We start from the raw sequence: 21,392 nt of genomic DNA, 5'->3' as shown, positions 1-21,392 counted from the left end.
AAGAACCAACAGAATTGTTAGGATCGGACAATATTTGTCTGAGATGCAACTATTTGAAAATCTGGAATCTGATGGAGCAAAAAAATCTAAATATTGAGAAAATCACGTTTAAAGTTGTCCAAATGAATTCTTAGCAATGCATATTACTAATCAAAAATTATATTTTGATATATTTACGGTAGGAAATTTACTAAATGTCTTCATGGAACACGATCTTTACTTAATATCCTAATGATTTTTGGCATTAAATTAAAACAATTATAATTTTAACTCATACAATGTATTTTTGGCTATTGCTACAAACATACCCCAGAGACTCAAGACTGCTTTTGTGCTCCAGGGACACATGAGAGAATTGCAAAAGTAAATTAATGTTTTACGTTAATATTTAAAAACATGGATTATGTAATAAACATGTAAATGTAATATTCAGCACATCTGAAAAAAATTTGTGTACATTGTTTCACAATGTTGTGATGAAATTCACTTGGTCAGGCAGGATTTTAATGATGAAACTTTTAATTATATATGGATTTCAGATTTAGTTTGACTAATTTTGGTACTTAAACTCATTTAGTTTTTTTTTTTTGTTTATTTTGGTATTGTTTATATATTATTTAAATATTCTTGTTTTAGTATTTATATTAATAGTATTTAGTAATACTTCGAATTGGCATTTTATACTTCCATGTATATTTATATTATATTATTTAAGTTGGGGTACTTTTAGTATGTTTCACATTTAATTTTTGTTTATTTCGATATTATTATTTTGATATATTATTAAAATAATGTTATTGGAGTATTGTTTATATACTATTTAGTAACATTTTGAATTGACTTTTAATTTCAATTCACTTTGATTTAATTTAAGGTTTAGTATAGGGATGCACCGAAATGAAAATTCTTGGCCGAAACCGAAAACCGAAAAAGAGAAAACCAAGGCCGAAAACCGAAACCGAAACACCGAAAGAAATTATCCCAATTATTAGTACCATTGCATTTATTGCTATGACCGTGTACTAACTTTACTAAAATTAAAACATTGCAATTGCATAAATTAATATTAAAGTTTCAAAGATAATTACAATTACATAAATTATAAAAAAACATAAAAATGCATAATTACAAATTATGCAAATATTTATTAAGCACATTGCAACAATGCACAGTATAAAATAAAATTCAAACTAAAATTTAATCCCACTCATCTGTATATTAAATAATAATGTACAGACCTACTGGCCTGCAGAAAGGTTTTAAAATTAACTGTTCTCTCATAAAAAGTGCATTTAGGTGAAGAGCATTTGAAATTTTTCTCTGTAGTACTAGAAAGTGCATTACTTCTCCAGTAGGCAAGACTGTTATCACTTCTGGGGATGGGGACTTCAGACAGATAACCATCTAGCTGTTGAGCAGTTGAGCTTGTCATCTGCCTGACATTTGAGAAATATTTGAGAGAGTGTATTTAAATAGGGCCAGGGCATAAATAAACATTTTTATCAAATTAAAGCAGAAATCTAGCAAAAAATCTAGCAGAAATATGGCTACAATCTGATATTATGCATGTATATGTATATGTGTGTGTATTATATATGCAGAGACGAGTCTTTTTTTTTTTGCGCTCTGATCTCAGTCTCCTGCGCTTGGCGCTTGGCGCTTCTCCGTCTCCACGCGGGTTCTCCGCATCCAGCACGGCCTGGATCATTTCTCGTGCGCGCTGCCTTATTTCCGCGTCCAAGTAATGGTCTTTATAACGCGGATCAAGCACATTCGCGATGAAGTGCGGAGGATCCGAAAAGATCTCAGTGAGACGTGTGCTAACAGACTCTATAAGACTGTACTTTTCTTTGTTTTCACTTCGTGGTCCGTCTCAATCTCTTTGTTAGGAGACGCTTTAGTGCTGCGAATAAAGGAATAAGAATAGAGAGAATGTTCTCTATTAAGACCCACTGGTGTGAAGTGAATGACGCGGGGAGCTCGTGGTCTGCGCTATGCAGGTGCACGTGCAGGTCGCGGTTTCTGTTTGCGTCATCATAACATTTCGGCCGTGTTGTTTCGGTAATAAAAGTGTTTCGGCCGAAAACCGAAAATGCACTTTTTGGCCATTTTCGGCCGAAAATTTTCGGTGGCCGAATATTCGGTGCATCCCTAGTTTAGTAGCTTTGTTATGTACTTTTGTCATTTTAATTAGTTTTAGTTTTCTAATTTTTTAAAATATTTTTTATGATATTTCTATTTTATATCTATTTAATTATATATTTAAATATATTATATTTTATATTTATATCATGTGTAATCGCATCCAAAATAAAAGTTTTTGTTTACATAATTTATGTTTGTGTACTTTGTATATTTATTTTGTACATACAAATGCATACATGTATATATTTAAAAAATATGTATTTACATGTCTATATTTATATGATTCATATTATAAATATATTCAATATATTTTTTTTCTGAAATATATACATGCATTTGTGTGTATTTATATATACATAATATATATAAATTAATCACGATTAATCATTTGACGGCACTGTTTAAAAAAAATATAATTTCCAAATATTTAATGTATTTATTTATTTAGTTTTTTAAGGTTTAAGGTTTTGATGTTATATTTGTATTTTTCTTGTAAGAATGCTTCTCTTGCTCTGCACACTCATTCAGCGCCGCCCAGTGTTTGTGTCAGATCGTGGTTTTGTTCTGGTTTGGTTGAATGTGGACGGACGTCTCGTGGGAGTTTGAATCATTCTGATGGTGATTTTGTGTGATTTGAATCGTCCTCTGCTCCGTGTGTTTGAGTTTGACTCATTTATATTTGCTGTTCATTGTTTATTTAAAAGGGACAATGCACATTAATTAACATTTTTTTGTTTTACACTCAAAATGTAAATGCGCCAGAGTTAGCTAGAGAGCTAATTTTCATCTGTAGTCCCTAGGCAGGTAGACACAGCATCATAATACAAAAAAAATAATAAATAAATAAAAAATACGTGTAAAACAGAAAACAATTTAACAAAATAGATAATAATACAATACAAAGAAGGGCAGTACCTAAGATAATATAAACCAACTATTAATGATTGCAGTTTTGAGTGTTTTTAATCTCAGACCATTAGCTGTTCTTTTGGTGTGTGTGTGTGTGTGTGTGTGTTTGTGTGTGTTTTCTTTATTTGTACACACATATTGTGTCTGTAAATGGATTCTCAGTTGTTATTGACGGTTAAATGTGCCTCCAAACCTGTCTTCAAAATCTGAGAGGGATATTTTGAGAGAAATGTATTTCTTCCTCTCTCTGTATCTTTCTCTATATAACAGTGAATGAATGAATAAATATAAATGTATAAAATTATGTACGTTATATTACAGTAGTTTTTATATTATATATATATATATATATATAGTATTTTTATATTTTTAATATTAATTATATTTTTATTATATAATTCATTATTTATTTACATTATTTTATTTTTAAGGTTTTAGTCATTTTTACGTCTATTTTGTTTTTTTATAAACCACACTAAATTAAAAGTTTTGCATTGACAACTAACTAAAAATAAGTTTAAAATGTTTTATATTCTATTTTCTGTTAATATTTACTTTTGTTTTTAATGTGTGTATGTGTGAGTGTAAAGAAGATTAAAAAAAAATAATTTTAATATCATTCGTTATATTTAGGTGCAAGGATATTTGGTATTATTTTGATGAACATAATGTATTTTTTCCACCCAAGCAAAACTCTTAAGAATATTAATGAAAATCTTCCCGTCAGTACACAATGGGTCATCTCTTCTTCTTCTTTTTTGTTGAATAAATGAAGGTTTGGAACGGCAGCCTGTTATTATGAAACTGTATTGTGTGCAGTTGTAGTCATGCAGTCTTCTTAACATGACAGTAATGAGAACAATCCCATCCTTTATTCACTTCTTTATTCACTCTTTTTGTCTAATCTGTTAATACTTCCCTCTGTCTGTAATACAGTACTCACGCTCTGGATATCTGCTCATACGGACACATGAGAGCAGGAATAACACACAGTCCGGCTGTGTTTAATACTGGGATGGAAAGAAAGGCTTCTGTCTCTGTGCAGCAGCTCTGGTGTCCTCTAGAGGGCAGTGTGTCTCCATCCCAGCTCTGCTCTCAGAGGCTTGACAACTGTGCTGTATGCAGATTATAAAATACTAAATGATATAATGCCATGCATGCTATCAGATTCATCTTTGATCATTTGGCTGAAACTACAATTACGTCCATGCTTTTGGCAGATGCTTTCATCCAAAGTGACATGCATTGCGTGTTATCTGTTCATGCAATCCTGAATCGAGCACAGGACTTTTAATGTTTGAGGTGTAGGAGTGATAAATAATAATAACAACATCAGTGTTTGTTTGTGTTTGGCTGGTAAATCACATTGTACTGTTTCAGCCTATGGTGGCACATTTTTTCACTTTTTCATATTCATTGTGATTCATGGTGTTAAGTTGGAAATATATTACAATCTACTCTATCCGCAAGCATACTGTAGAGTCACGTAAAGCAATATGTACTGTATTGCACGAATGATTATATTGATGCCAAATGTATATTATCGACCAGCTCTAATCTGACGACATGCAACTATAATGCATGAAAATATTAAGATGATGTGAGCAGTAACATAAACTGATGATAATCCAGATTCATGTTTAAGAGGCAAACGGCTCTATTTGGTGTGCATCTATATGATGTTATTAATGTTATGAGCTCTGCAGTGAGAGTCTGGAGCCGTGTGGAAGGGTTCTGGTGTCAGGTGTCCAGTAATGATGCTAGTCTTATGTGTTTAAAATAGCCCAGCGGTTCTGTTCCTCTTAATGATGCGCTCGTGTGCTTCTGGCCTTGGAAACGCTGTCTGAGCGAGAGAGACACAGAGAGAGAGAGAGAGAGAGAGAGAGAGAGTGGGAGAGTTGGAGAGAGAGAGAGAGAGAGAGAGAGAGAGAGTGGGAGAGTTGGAGAGAGAGAGAGAGAGAGAGAGAGAGAGAGAGAGAGTGGGAGAGTTGGAGAGAGAGAGAGAGGGAGAGAGAGAGAGAGAGAGAGAGAGAGAGTGGGAGAGTTGGAGAGAGAGACAGAGGGAGAGAGAGAGAGAGAGAGAGAGAGAGAGAGAGAGTGGGAGAGTTGGAGAGAGAGAGAGAGGGAGAGAGAGAGAGAGAGAGAGACGGAGAGAGAGAGAGAGAGAGAGAGAGAGAGAGAGACAGAGAGAGAGAGTGGGAGAGTTGGAGAGAGAGACAGAGGGAGAGAGAGAGAGACGGAGAGAGAGAGAGAGACGGAGAGAGAGAGAGAGAGAGACAGAGAGAGAGAGACAGAGAGAGACAGAGAGAGAGACAGAGAGAGGTCAGTTTGACCTGGCAATAAAACATCTGACTGATAAGGCACGCAGGGCTTATTACACTATTAGAAAATCTTTGTTCAAATTCAACCCACCTATTAAATTATGGCTAAAAATCTTCGACAGCATCATCAAACCCATTCTTCTATACGGTTGTGAGATCTGGGGCCCCAAATTTAAATTAAACTACACATCGTGGGATAAAAGACTCACTGAAATGTTCCACCTGGAGTTCTGCAAGAACATCCTGGGACTTCACAGAAACGCCCCTAGTCTCGGCTGCAGGGCAGAACTGGGCAGATTCCCTCTTCTAGCAGAGATCCAGAAGAGAACAGCCAAGTTCTGGTTCCATCTATCAGACACACGGACAGATGATTACCATCACTGCGCTCTTATGTACAGGACAGGACACCCAGAGAGTGACCCCACGCACTATTTAGTGGAAAAACACCAACTCAGCTCAACCATTCAATTAAGACACGCAAAAGTTAAAGAAATTGTACAACTAACCCAGGAAGAATACATCTATGATTGGCAGGTCAAAGTAGAACAAATTAACAAATTAAAATACTTCTATAGATTAAAGACTGGCTATCAATTGGCACCTTACTTGATCAAAATTAAAGACTATAGTAAGAGAAAGCTCCTGACGAAGTATCGTCTGAGTGATCACCGTCTGTGTGTGGAGACGGGCCGACACAAACACAGCTGGAGAGAGTGTGTGTGTGTGTGTGTGTGTGTGTGTGTGGAGACGGGCCGACACAAACACAGCTGAAGAGAGAGAGAGCTCCGACTGTGTCCTCACTGCACAGAGAGACTCGTAGAGGACGAGCTGCACTTCCTCACACACTGCAGCAAATATGAACACATTAGAGACAACTACTTTACCCAAATAGCTCAAATTGTGCCAGAATTCAGGCAAGCAAGCGACATTGACAAACTCAGTTATATTTTGGGAGAGAAAGAGAAGTGTGTCCAGCTCGCAGCGCAGTATGTGTCCTCCTGTCACATCATGAGGGACAAAAACTAAACTCCTGTACTTAAGCAATGCTCTCTGTAAATATTTACCCTGTATTCACTTTTTTTGTTTATTTATTTATTTATTTATTTATTTTGTGTGTTATGTGATTATATATGTACAATATGGACATGAATAGGTTTTTTTTTTTTTTTTTACTATTATTATTATTTATTTATTTATTTTATTATTATTTTTTTTTATCTACATATCTATATATCTGTATAACTTGTTCACTGTTTATTGCTTTGGCAACATTGTGCTGTTTCACAGTCATGCCAATAAAGCTCATTTGAATTGAAATTGAATTGAATTGAATTGAATTGAATTGAGAGAGAGAGAGAGAGTGGGAGAGAGACAGAGAGAGAGAGTGGGAGAGTTGGAGAGAGAGACAGAGGGAGAGAGAGAGAGAGAGAGTGGGAGAGAGACAGAGAGAGAGAGTGGGAGAGTTGGAGAGAGAGACAGAGGGAGAGAGAGAGTGGGAGAGTTGGAGAGCGAGAGAGAGAGAGAGAGAGAGACAGGTCTTCATTCAGATAGTGTATGCTTCAGCACAGCAATCCCACATTTTATTATATTTTAGTTTTTTATTATTTTTTATTTTCATTGTATTTTATTAATTTAATAAAAAATGTATGTAATATAAAATACATGTGAAATTTATTGTGTTTATTTATATTATGTATTTTATTTTATTGCCTTACTAGATTTTCTTATTTTATTGTTTATTTTTTATTTCTGTTTAAATATTTTTAATATGATTTTGTTTTATTTTATATTTAACTTCATTTAATTTAATATAAAATGTAAAATACAAGTGAAATTGCTACTGAGACCCAGAATTTTCCTTTTATTTTCTTTTTGTTTTGTTTTGTTAAATTTTATATAAAATACAAGTGCTACTTAGACCCAGAATTTTTTTCTTATTTTGTTTTATTTGAATTTAGATATTTATTAATTTATTTCTGAATTGTTCTGATTTTATTTCATCTGTATCTCACATATGTTTCTGCTTTCACAGTCTGCATTGAAGCCAGATTGAAACAGTTGCACTTTTTGTTGGTTTCCTAGAAACGTGAAGGAAAATAAATATTATTATTATTATTATTATTATTATTTTTTTTTTTTAATAAAGTAAATGTGAAATTGCTACTAAGATCCACATATTCTAAAAATGCATTTTATTCATGTAGTTCAGGAATACTCTAATCATTTTATTTAATTTCATCTGCATCACATTTAAAAAAAATTTTTTTTTTTTTTTATACAATCTGCATTAAAACCAGAATGCAATAGTTGCGTTTCATGTTGGTTTCCCAGAAACGTGAGGGAAAATAAAAGAGGAGTGAGTCTGTGTTTCTGTCTGATCGATGCCCTCGGACCCCCGTCAGAGCCATTGAACAGAAAGACAAAGACCGAAGGAGTCGTCGTTACAGTCAGGATCACAGCGAGACAAACGCAGAAGCACTTCACTTCTGCAGACTGCAGTTTGTAACCATAGTCTACTTCTTTCAATGCACAGCCTCTTACGGCTCATTTCTGAAATGCTTTATAATGCATATTTCTGCTTTAAGCTGTACAGCATCACGTTTCAGCAGAAGTTTGTCTGACAGCGGCCGCTCGTAAACATCCTCCCTGATGTTTCTAATGGATCGCAGGTGCTTTGTTCATCGAATTAACATTGAATAACAATTAGCAAGCTCGCTATTTAATACGGGCCGACTGGAAGCAGATGAGATGAAATGAATGCTGCAGGGCTTAATGAGCATTAGAGATTATTACACAGATCAGGGAATAAACTGATTATCCCGTGCACTGAGCAACTTTTGACGGATGTGTTTGAAGACGACTCGCTGATTACTGCCGTTATAATGAGCCGTGTTATTAGCTCTGATGAGAAGAACGGCTTGAATCTCCAGAACAAGCTCAAGAACGCGTCCGGCTCGTGTTTCACCGCACAAATCAAACAGAGTTTGGAGTCTGTTATTAGAGGGAATAAAGACCATCAGGATTGTGTTGCTGATTGATTGACTAGTTGGTTTATTGTTTGCTTATATATTTATTTTAATGCATTTAAAAAATGTATTTATTTTGTTTTTATTTATCTTTTTTATGTATTTCAGTGCTTTGATTTCTTTTAATTAATTTCTTAATATTTTATCATATATTTTGATGTGTTAATTTCTTTCAATCATTCCTGTTTATTTATTTATTTTAATAAATTTTAATTGTTTAATTTTAATCTCAGTTATTGATCTGAAAATTAGCCTGTTGTGTTTTTAGAATAAAAGAAAATAATCATAAATAATCATGGTTTTTTCCCCCATTTTTTTTTATTGCTTATTTGACTTTTTACAATTATTTATTAGTTATTTTAATTCATGTATTTTTTTTTGTTTTTTTATTCACAATTTATTAAAAATGTTATTTATTTTAATCAATTTTAATTTAGTTATTTCTGTGTTTTATTCATGTCATCGATTAATATTAAATAATAATGATGATATTAATAATAATAATATTAAATTCTAAATGTTTTTAGAATAATATAAATTAATTAGCATGATTATTTTATTTATTTTCTTTTTTTATTATTTGTTTTAACACGTGTATTTAAAATTGTATTTATTTTTACATTTATTTATTTTCATCTTATTTCTATTTAATTATTTGCTGCTTCAGTTTGAGTCATTATTAATGCAAAACCTTCTTTATCTTATACACATTTTGAATGATGCATCAGTTCTCCTCTTATAAAGAAGAAAATGTTTCATCAGTCTTACGGTGGTTTCATAGCCTTTTGGCTTTTAAGGAGCAAGTTTAGCTTTTAAGGAAAAGGCTGTTTGGTTGAGAAATCCCTCTCATCCGCTCTCACTGCAGCTTTCTTTTCATCATCCGGAGCGCCGGCGGAGCAAAATCATTGACCCAAACCTCTCTGTTGTTCACAGAACAGTTTCACACACATTTTTCTTGTCGTTTCTAAAGTAAAGACAGTGTGCTTTGAATCAGCAGCAGCAGCAGCACACAAAAGCAAGGTGTCCTTTCTAGTTCTCCTGTAATAAACGTCTCTCTTTGTGTCTCGCTGCAGGGAAACCTTCCCAAATACTCGCACAACTCTCTGGTGGTGCAGGCCATGAAGACCAATGTGACGGATCCTGACATGCACGTGCTGTTCTTCGACGTGGAGGCCGTGATCATCCAGTTACTGACGGAGGAGGCGCAGCGGCCCAATCCCACCCTCGTCTCGCCGGAGACGCTGCAGAAAGCACCGGGCGGAGCCGACAAAGGCGGGTCTTTCCTCGCCAATAAGATCTTCAAACAGGTCAGACTCAAGGGTTTGTACACACACTAAAGGGCCAGCCGCGACACACGTGTGTTTTGATAGTTTCAGGCCTGATTTGCGGTATGTGTCTCTGTATTTTGTATTTGGATGAAATAGATAAAGTGAATCTAACCATGCATGCATTTATTATGTGCAAAAAGAGTTAAAATGGCATTACATTATAACATTACAATCTAAAAACAAAAAAAATGCTTTTAAAGCAGAAGTTAAATTTACTGAACAAAAGATTCAATATTAAGTAATTGAGTAAAAAAGGCTATTGTGATTACTTCATTACAGTCACTTTACAGTTACATCTTTCACATCTTTACAAAAGAAACACTGTTGTCTGTTTGCACGTATAGCATGACAATTAATCAACTGCACTTACACAGCTTTCATCAAAAATAAAAAAATTAAACACTCAAAATTGTATATGGCATCATAACGAAGACAAACTATTTATGTACTTATGTATATAAACTTGAACATGTTTTTTTTTTGTCAAAAAAAAAAAGATAAAAAATAATACATTTAAAAATGATATTATTAAATATTGTATTTAATTATATTATTTGTATGTTCATTTCTATTTACTTTTATTTAGTGCTTAATCCAAATCCAAAACAAAAAAGTTTTTTTTTACATAATATATGTGTGTGTACTATGTATATTTATTATGTTTATATAAATATAATTTATATATTGTATACATTTTATGAATATATATATATATATATATATATATATATATATATATATATATATATATATATATATATATATACATATGTTCATATTTTCAAAATGTGTGTGTGTGTGTGTATTATATATTTATAATAAATATACACAGAACACAAACACACACATATAATGTAAAAAAAAACGTTTATTTTGAATGCAATTTAATCGTGGTTAATCGTTTGTCAGCACTTCTTTAATTTGATTGTATTTACTTCTAAAACTTATGTTTTATAAAAAACCTTAAAAAAAAAAAATACAGGAAGAAAGCAATCATTTAAGATGCTGTTGTTTATCTTATGTCATCTCAGGTGAAGGAGACCATTAAAGAAAACATCAAGGAGCACCTGCTGGATGAAGACGAGGATGAGGAGGAGGAGCAGCGGCGGCGCGAGGAGAAGTCCAAGTCTCTGAGTCTGCTGGAGTACAATCTGACCATGGACACGGCCAAACTCTTCATGTCCTGCCTGCACGCCTGGGGTCTGAACGGAGAGCTGGACGAGGTGTGTCTGACCCGGCTGGGCATGCTCCGCCCGCACACGCCCGTCTCCTTCGGCCTGATCTCCCGCGGAGGACACATGTCGCTCATGCTGCCCACCTTCAAAGACTCGCTGCTCCGGCAGCTGGCCGAAGGATGCGCCGAGGGCCGCAAGCTCTCCGTCTCTGAGATCGTGGGCAAAGGCACGTATGGCGTCTCCAGAGCCGTGACCACACAGCACCTGCTCTCCGTCATCTCGCTGGCCAACACACTGATGGGCATGACCAACGCCACCTTCATCGGGGAGCACATGAAGAAAGCGCCGGCCAGGTGAAAACACACTCACATACGAGCATAATCACATATATGTGACCCTGGAGCACAAAAGCAATCATAAGGGTAAATCTTTTTGGAATTGAGATTTATGCATCACTTGAAAGCCGAATAAAGAAGTTTTTCATTAATGCATGGTTTGTATTTGGCCGAGAGACAACTATTTTGAAAATCTGGAATCTGAGGTTGCAAAAAAATCTAAATACTGAAAAAAATCACCTTGTCCAAATGTCATTCTTAGGAATGCATATTACTAATCAAAAATATTGTTATATTAATGGTAGGAAATTACGAGATAGAACAATGGACCATCTCTACTTAATATTTTAATGATTTTTGGCATAAAATAAAAATCTATAATTCTGACCCATACAATGTATTGTTGGCTATTGCTACAAATATACCTGTGCTACTTACGACTGCTTGTGTGCTCCAGGGTCTCGTATGCATGGCTAAAAACTTCATTTGGACAACTTCAAAGGAGATTTTCTCAATATTTAGATTTCTTTTGCACCCTCAGATTCCAGATTTTTCAAATAGTTGTGTCCAAATATTGTCCGATCCTAACATACCCTCAAATTACATCAATTCATACATTAATGGAAAGCTTATTCATTCAGCTTTCAGATGATGTATAAATCTCAATTTCAAAAAACATTGACCCGTATGACTGGATTTGCGGTCCTGGGTCACATTAGGGCTGGGTGAAATGGCAAAAAAAAAAATTATATACGATTTTTAACTAATCAACCTGAAAATGTAACTGCTACATGATTAAAGTAACTCTTTTTTATTAACCTAGTTGAAGAAAATTATATTCCCAGTGCACCACATGAAGTTGTAAACATGATGTAAATGTTAAACAAGTCCCTTGTTAAATATTTTCGCAGAAAAGATGCATGAACTACAACAAATTGTACGAACTTTTCTTACCAAAATAATGCAAGAAAAATGCTTTAAAAAAATTCAAAGTCAAGGTAATTCAAATTCAGAATGACTAAAGGTATGACACTAGTGTAGACTATTATTAACTATAAATGTTCTGTAATGAACAGCAGCTCATTGAAAACCAGACGACAAAAGGCGCATAATGTTTGTTTTCTTTATTTTATAAAAGCACAACGTTTTGTTGATATTGTGAGTGAACAAAAATCACGATCAAGCTGGCGCCTCCATGCCAAATCGCTCATAGCTTCCACTCCCCATGCAAACTATTGGATATAGCGCACATTTATCTAGGTTTAACGTTTAAACATTGTTATATGCTTGAACTCTTTTAGTATATACAAAAACGGTATATACATACAAAACTGAATATTTTTTGATAGCTGAAACAGGCTGTAAGATTTTTTGGAAGAAGGGGGGAAAAAAAGCCGGCTCGGGCCAGTAATTTTGATAAGCTGTCGGACACGGCAAATTTGAGGCCCATGCAGGGCTCTAAATCAGACAAAAGAACGGAGCGCTGTAGTCTCTCAGATGTCTCATGCACACAGACACATCACGGCAAATAAAAACTGTACAGAGAAAGTAAACAACCTTGAAGCAGTGGACAGAGAATCAGCAAGAGAAGCTCAACCCGCTGTTTCTATTGTTTACCTGTGTTTTCTTTTGGGTATCTGGGGGCTTTAATGTTCCTGGGCTCCCCGGGGTGGGATGGAGGTTCAGGTGTGAGCGGACAGTGAGATAGAAAGTCTCCGAGCGTGAAGCGTCTCATCTGGAGCCGGCGGCTCGTACCCAGGGGACGGGTGCTGTTGTTCTGGTCATTATACGGGGTGGAGGCGACTGGAGGGTATCGAGCTCCGGCTCGTGTTTGCTGATCGCTCGTTGTCTGCAGGTGAGAGATGTGCTCTGCAGGTGAACTGACGTGAAACTCGTCAATACGGCCCGTCGATGTGTTTGTGGATCATGTTTGGATTGAAGGGCAGCGCCGCCGATTTCTTTCAGAGTCACTTTTACCTTGAAATAACTTTCAGGAGTCAATATAATAATGAGAGCGCATAAAAGTTTGAGGTAGATTCATACTGTAGTTATCGTATTTTCACATTCGATTTAGTGGTGAGGTTTTTTTTATATGTGGTCACAATCGCTTTAGAAATAATTTGGGATATTCTGTATATCATGATATACTTATTATTTATAGAAATGTGCATAATTATACTACATGTCGTTTTTTGTTATTTTTTTGTTATATAAAAATTGGATTTTCATTATTATTGCGGAAAAAAAAAAATATATATATACAAACAATTATTTTATAATATTTGATAAAAAAAATTGTAATACATTTAATAATCATTTATAAATATGTGTGTGTACTGTGTATATTTATGTATATATATAAATACTCGCTCATACAGTTTGTATTTTGAAAATATTTATATGTATATATTTATATTTTTGAAAAATATTGATATAAATACACACACATGCTTATATATTTCAAAAAAATGTGTTAAATATATGTACATAATAAATATACACAGTACACACACATATGTTAGGCAAACAAAAACTTTTATTTTGGATGCATTTAATCGTTTGACAGCCCTAGTTTAAACTATTAAAATTATGCTTATTTTATGTTATATGTTGCTTATTTTATTTTAGAAAATTATGTTTCTCTTTGTAGCACCCTGTAAAAAATAAATTTGATAAGTTGAAATTAAAAAATATAAAATAACTCCTTTTTCCACATATAATTTAAATAATTCTCAATAATTTAAAAAATTATAATAATTATAGTTGTTTTCACATTACCATATTAAAAGAATGAGATTTATTTTGCATAAGATAATGTGAATTCTAGAGAAACATGCTTAATTATTATGAAAATTGTCATAATGCAAAGAATCTTGATGGTACAAATTACGATTAATCGTTTGACAGCACTAGCTTCATTTCAAATGTTGATATTTTGTACAACTATTTAAACTATTTTGTATAACTATTTGTTACTCTGAGCAAAATTTGCCCCTGATTTTTATGAGGCAATTTCAGATTAATGGCCGTTCTTTAGATTCAGTTTCTGAACTCTTTAGAGGGCAAAGTTACACAGTGGAAAGTGAAAACGCAGGATGAAAATGTTGGAGTTGAAATAAAATCTACTTGTGGATGTAGTGGACGGTTTCCACCAAACTGCAGTTTTACTGTCTTTTACAACGTGTTCAGAAGATTTAACACCCAATAAAACACACCGACTTTCTATCAGACGCCTTTTGACACCAATAGTCTGTGAAACGTTTCAAACTTCTCACCGACAGCTTCTTAAACTCGCTCAGAAGTCATTTATTTCATATCTTTTCTCTCAAAATGTGCTTTTAAAAACTGGAAGCTTTAACGAGCTCGGGCTCTCGTTAGAGTGAATGTGTCACAGGAAACCTGAGAGAGCATTAGACACGAACACTGAATCAAGACACACACAGAGATGACAAGCTTACTATACATTAATGCTTAAAAATATATTTCTTTTTTTTGTCATTACAAATCTTAATATTTATGTATTTTATTGGATTTAATATTTAATTAAAATGTATTACAATTTTAATTTTGTACGTATGACATTAATGTATCAATGCAAGCTCTATCACCTTAATTTGAATATGTATTTTGGACTTTTTTTGTTATAAATTACTTATTTTTATTTTATTATTTATTTTTTCATGTAATTTAATGTAATTTTTTATTTTTTATTAATTATTATTATTATAATTTTTTGATTCCAGTAGTTAATATGGAGTAAAAAAATCCAAAGCATTTGCCTTAAGTGTGTGCAATATTAATAATAATAAGAAAAATCTCCCAAAATTATTTTTGGGTATTTTGGCGTCAGGGTTAAGTAAAATTTCTATTTTCTATTTTGTGTTTTTTTTTTTTTCTCCATTTCTTAATTTTTTTAGTTATTTTAGTACATCAAGATATACCAAAAACAATTAGAAATGTTTCCTTGCCAGCTTGCTGAAGTAAAGTTTTAAGTTTTATATTTTAACTTTTATTTTTTTAGTCTAATAGCTATGTTTGGTGTTGAGTTGTACATTATTTAGACAATATTTAGCATCCTTCAAAAAATGTGTTTGTGTAACATTGTTCTAGCTTGTTCGTGTTAATAGGATGTTAGTTATTTCTGACTAATACATAAAATCAATGTAATTTTTCACCAGATACAGCCAAGGAGGATAATTTAAAAAAATGTATTAGTAAATGTTGAGATTAAAAAGTTTCATGGATGACAAATATTTTATTTTATTTTATTTTATTTTATTTTATTTTATTTTATTTTATTTTATTTTATTTTATTTTATTTTATTTTATTTTATTTTATTTTATTTTATTTTATTTTATTTTATTTTATTTTATTTTATTTTTGGAACCAATATATTTAAGAAGAAAATGACTTCTTGATTCACTTGAAACTGCAGCATTCAAGTAACACAATACAGAAATATTTCATTCTTGCCAACTGGATTTTCCTTGTAAGACTAACAAAACTATTTACAAAAATGATAATTCTCTGTGTCTCTCACATGTTGACATGAATGTATTCAGGGGTTTATACACACACTCACAGACCTGTATAAATACACACACACTCTCGCACCGGTGTGATGTTAAATTCTGTGCTGTGGATGTGTGTTAAATATTTCATTTGGCCTTTTGTGTTTCAGGCCCCCAAGACCAGGAACCCCTGAGACCCCGAGAAGAAGCACCCCGCAGGCCTCCAGCCCGGCCCTGCAAGCACAGATCAAACAAGGTCAGTACAAAGAGCGAGCACTCGCCTCTGCCACAGGAAGACCTCACAGACCTGCCTCTGCTCTCCTCAGACTCGCTCAGGAGCAGACGAAACAAAAAAGGTCCTTTTCAAATGTTTACAACAAGGTCTTATTGGTTAATGCATTAACTAACATGAACTAACAATGAGCAATATATGAATTTACAGAATTTATTACTTTTGGTGTTCATTTTTCATGTCTATAGTGCATGAAAGGTACAGTACTTGATACAATTCTTTCTTTCTTTCTTTCTTTTTCTTCAATCAGGAACAGTGCACATTAATAATACATAGAATCAGTGTAAAATGTGCCAGATTTAACCAAGGTGGCTAATATATATATATATTTTTTTAGATTAACAAGATTTTTATAAATGAATGAAAACAGATTTAACAAAGGTAGATACATTTCAAAGTGTATTAGTAAATGTTAAACTGAAAAAGAGCTCCTATATGGCTGGCTTATGAGGGTTTTGTTTTATTTGATTTTATTTTGTATTATTTTGATTTTATTTTTTATTTTTTTTTTTTCATTTTATCTTATCGAACTCTAATTCGGCCAAACAGCCATTTCCATGTTGACTCAGAGTGTTGAATGCAAGAATTACAAATTTTTTTTACATTTAGTAGAAAAAAAAATAATAATAAAAAAAGTTAATAATGAAACTTTTTTTTTTTTTTTTTTTATGATTTCTTCCCATCTTGCATTGAAAGATGATCTGGTCTCTATATAATGAGTCTGGTCCTTTCTTCAATGCAAGTGTGTGGGATTTGTTTCATCGTCCAGCAGGTGAAAATGCTTGTCTTAGCAAACCTTCATTTTTTTTTGTCTTGTTTTTTTTGTGCATTCAGCCTTGTTAGAGAAGTTCTAGCACAGAAATTGTCCTGTTTAGTGCACGGTGTCTGTCTAAAGCCTGTTACACACACTCGCTCTTCCTCAACACGTGCCCTAATTTGTCCCCCGTGCGGAGCAGCTATTGTTCATGCACAATAGAGGAGGACTGTGAAGAATGGTTTGTGTAGAGCTGCACACGCCACACGCCTGTCCGGCTCATTCAGAGGGGAAGTGGCTTCTGTCGTGCTTCTCTTTGACCAGAGGGGCCTGCAGCGTTTCTTTCTCATGCTAAAACCGCAGCGAGCTGTGTCCGGCGTCCTGACACGCGCCTGTCCGATGAATTCTCTCGCCGTTCTGAGAGAGCGAGTCCTCTGAGATGTGCTGAGATTATTGATCTAACACTTCTCTTTAGGTTTGTACACATAATGAAAGTTATTCACCGTGTGTAGCATTTTCTCCCTCCTCTCGTTTCCTCTTATTGATCCGAACGGGTTTGTGAAACTGTGCTTAGCTAGTGTTATTAAGTGTTTTTTAATGGAGTCGTTCTTTAAATCATGTGCCAAGATAAAAGCCGAGCGTGTGCCGGAGGAAGCAGGGATTTAGAGAAACAAACGCTGGCGTTTTTAGGAGATTTGACCGTGTGTTACAGAGCTGTGGGGAGGAAGGAACAAGTTTCTGTCTGAGAGTCTTGAAAAGGCCTGTCGATTATTTTGGTCAACAGAGAAACCGTTCATTTTATTTTAATTGTCTTGTTTTTAATTTTTTTTTTTTTTAAGTTAAATAATTATTTTATTATATGATTTAAAAAAATACTTATTTTATTTTATTTTATTTTATTTATCAGAGGAACTATTATTTGGCTGAACAGTCATTGCCAAGTATATTCAGCTGTTAAATGAAAGAATTGTTCAAATTTGAGAGAAAAAAAGATTAACTAGTATTAATAAATAAAAATACATTTTGCCAAGGTGAAAAATTTCCGAAATGTTTTAAAATGCACTTTTTTTATGGCCAAAAGTAAAAAAAAGAAAAATTGGAGTTTAATGGCTCTTAGTCCAAGTGTATATACTATTTTACTCCAGACTAAATAAAGTTTTTAGCAGATTAAAAAAAAAAAAAACTGAAATAGCATGTAGCAAACCTTTACGTTCAACCAGCATGAGTTTTCTTTGCTAATACTGATATCTAAATAGCTGTTAATTGTGACACAAATTAATGGTATCATTAATTAGCCCAAAAATAAATAAATAAATAAATGTTTGTTTTACAGTGTTTTTGCTATTTACAGAAGATGCTTTTTTATGCATTTTAATTTGAACGTGCATGCTTTTACGATGCACAATTAGAGGGTCTCTGTGGATCTTTAAAGATCCTAAAAAGTCTTCAATCACAAGTTAATGCCTTTTAAAAGATCTTAAATCCGAGCCGAAAATCGTGGCATTAAATGAAAATCTTCCTTGGTATTTGAAGTTGTTTTCCAGAACGAATATCTAAACATCCATAAATAAAAATACATCTATTTGAAATGCAAAATAAACAGATGAAGTCTTGTTTTCTAAGTATTTATGCTTAAACATTTATCAAATTTGAATTAAGTAGATTTTTCTGACCTCACTGACAGATATTTGTTCTTGTTTTAATCATAAACTCACTTAATTTTGATCAATTTCTTCATGCCTCCTTCCATTTATTTTTTAATTTTTCTTTAATTGGTCTTAAAAAAAAGTCTCAAAAAGACTTCAATTTAAGTTTAGAAAACCTAAGAAACCCTGAATTGAATTAACTCATAGTTTGTACATTTGCTGTGTACATTAATGTGAACGAAGAACAGATTCCTTTTAGATTCATTATATGTGATCCTGGCCTGTAGCACAAAACCAGTTGAGATTTATACATCATCTAAAAAAACCTGAATAAACAAGCTTTAGTTATGATGGGACAATATTTGGCCGAGATACAACTATTTAAAAAATCTGGAATCTGAGGGTGCAAAAAAAATCTACATTTTGAGAAAATGGCCTTTAAAATTGTCCAAATGAATTCTTAGCAATGCATATTACTAATCAAAAATTAAGTTTTGATATATTTACAGTAGGAAATTTACAAAATATCAAAATATGATCTTTACCTAATATCCTAATGATTTTTGGCATTAAAGAAAAATCAATCATTTTGAGCCATACAATGTATTTTTGGCTATTGCTACAAATATACCCCAGAGACTTTAGACTGCTTTTGTACTCCAGGGACACATATATTAATAAAAAAATGCATAGTTCAAATAATTTTTGGCTGCTACAAATATACCAAAAAACACTTACTTTTTCGAATATGAGCTGCTGGACCTTTTTTTTTTTAATCACTGGTATATCGACATCAGCAATACAAAATGTTAAAAGTGTATCATATTGCTATCATATTAAAATAAATAAGTAATAATCTAAACAAGTTGTTCAGGTTTAGAAATAATACTTTTGTGTGTGTGATGTATGTCAAGTCACCTTTATTTATATAGCGCTTTAAACAAAATACACTGTGTCAAAGTAACTGAACAACATTCATTAGGAAAACAGTGTGTCAATAATGCAAAATAACAGGTAAAGGCAGTTCATCATTGAATTCAGTGATGTCCAGATGTCCTATGCATTCCATTAGTTTTTCAAATTGGTGTGTTTCACTGATATATATATATATATATAGAGCTGAATATCATCAGCATAACAGTGAAAGCTAACACCATGTTTCCTGATGATATCTCCCAAGGGTAACATATAAAGCGTGAAGAGTAGCGGCCCTAGTACTGAGCCTTGAGGTACTCCATACTGCACTTGTGATCGATATGATCTTCATTCACTGCTACGAACTGATGGCGGTCATACAAGTACGATTTAAACCATGCTAATGCACTTCCATTAATGCCAACAAAGTTTTTAAGTCTATGCAAAAGAATGTTGTGGTCAATTGTGTCGAACGCAGCACTAAGATCCAATAAAACTAATAGAGAGATACACCCACGATCAGATGATAAGAGCAGATCATTTGTAACTCTAAGGAGAGCAGTCTCAGAACTATGATACGGTCTAAATCCTGACTGGAAATCCTCATATATACCATTTTTCTCTAAGAAGGAATATAATTGTGAGGATACCACCTTTTCTAGTATCTTGGACAGAAAAGGGAGATTCGAGATTGGTCTATAATTAACTAGTTCTATAGTATGTAAATATATTGAACAATGTCAGCAATATCACGACGGCCAAATACTGTATATACACTGATTGATCGCTGCTAAACGTGTGGAGCTATAGAAACATGTTTGTTTGTGATCTTCTCTCCATGCAGGAGTGTGACGCGGCTCACTGTGTCTCTGTCTGCATGCATGGCTTCGCTCTGCCATTTCTCTCTCTCTTTCTCTCTCTCCCTCTCTCTCTCTCTCTCTCTCTCTCTCAAGTGCTCATGGGATTTGTAGTTCTTGCTCACTCAGTCACAGCTGTAGCTCTTCAGCAGTCAAGAGATCATAAATATTAATAAACGTGTGTTTCAAGACTGGAGAATGAGCATCTTTCGAGAGCTGCCTTGTCATTTTATTTTCAGTTTCTTCTCATTTCTGCTGGATACAGTCAGGGAGAATATTGCAATCTTATTTTTGAATAATTAATACTTTTTCAGGTGCAGTGAAATGGCTTGTATGGAAATACCATCAGATAATTTTTTGTTTTTGTTTAGATTTCCCACAAACACATGCAATAGCATCACTAGTTTAAAAAGTTACATCGAAACGATTCTTTTAAACCTTCATGTCATTCAGATTTTGTTTCCGAGTTTCAGCACTTATTTTATAAAATATTTACTACGGTAGTCATAAATAATACCCTGGTAAACAACTATAATAACAGTTTATTTTAATGTCCGGTGATTCTACAGTATAATAACTGATTTTTTGCATGAAATAACTTTTGGGAAATTGACACCTAAAATTTATTTAAGCAGCTTTTTAATAATTATTTTGAATGCTTTGATATTTTTGACTTTCTAGAAATTCATGTCTGCAGGAATATTTATTATGAGCTAGTGAAGACAAAAAGGTTATATATAAAAAACAGCCTTAAACATTAATGTTAATATTATTTGGTATTGTTATCAATAATAATATTTATTCTATATTATTTATTATTTCTCTCTCTATATGTATATACTGTATATAATATATATTATTTATTTTCATACATTTATATAATTTATATGCATAGATGGATATATATTTATATATTTGTATGGAATTTTATGTGTCAAGTACCCAGTCATATTTTGCTGGTTTACCATGGAAAATAATAAGGATTTTAAAATTAGATATTTTTCTTATGTTGTTATTATACTCACACTAATAACCACAATAACTGTGTGTTTCTGATGGTGCTTAGATTTAAATTTCTGTGGATTTCTTGTGTTCATGTGACTTCTGTACCAATGTATTCAGTTCATTTTCCTTTAATAACACTGCTGGAGGCCTTTCTTTCTTTCTTTCTTTCTTT

The 21,392-nt window shown here is 33.2% G+C and overlaps 1 protein-coding gene across 2 annotated transcripts in view; it reads left to right on the top strand.

The window, feature by feature from the left end:
- Positions 1-21,392, top strand: part of LOC132116886 (WD repeat-containing protein 7) — a 119,162-nt gene that overhangs the window by 31,541 nt on the left and 66,229 nt on the right. For both annotated transcript variants that reach the window (XM_059525753.1, XM_059525752.1), the window contains exons 15-17: positions 9,475-9,708; positions 10,761-11,257; positions 15,922-16,007. In XM_059525753.1, the coding sequence (XP_059381736.1) occupies positions 9,475-9,708; positions 10,761-11,257; positions 15,922-16,007 (817 nt within the window). The remainder of the gene's footprint in view (positions 1-9,474; positions 9,709-10,760; positions 11,258-15,921; positions 16,008-21,392) is intronic.

Source organism: Carassius carassius, chromosome 36 (genome assembly GCF_963082965.1).
Source record: "Carassius carassius chromosome 36, fCarCar2.1, whole genome shotgun sequence".
In the NCBI taxonomy this organism is placed as follows: Eukaryota; Metazoa; Chordata; class Actinopteri; order Cypriniformes; family Cyprinidae; genus Carassius; species Carassius carassius.
The sequence above is the reverse complement of the archived record's forward strand: the minus strand, read 5'-3'. Positions and strand labels throughout refer to the sequence as shown.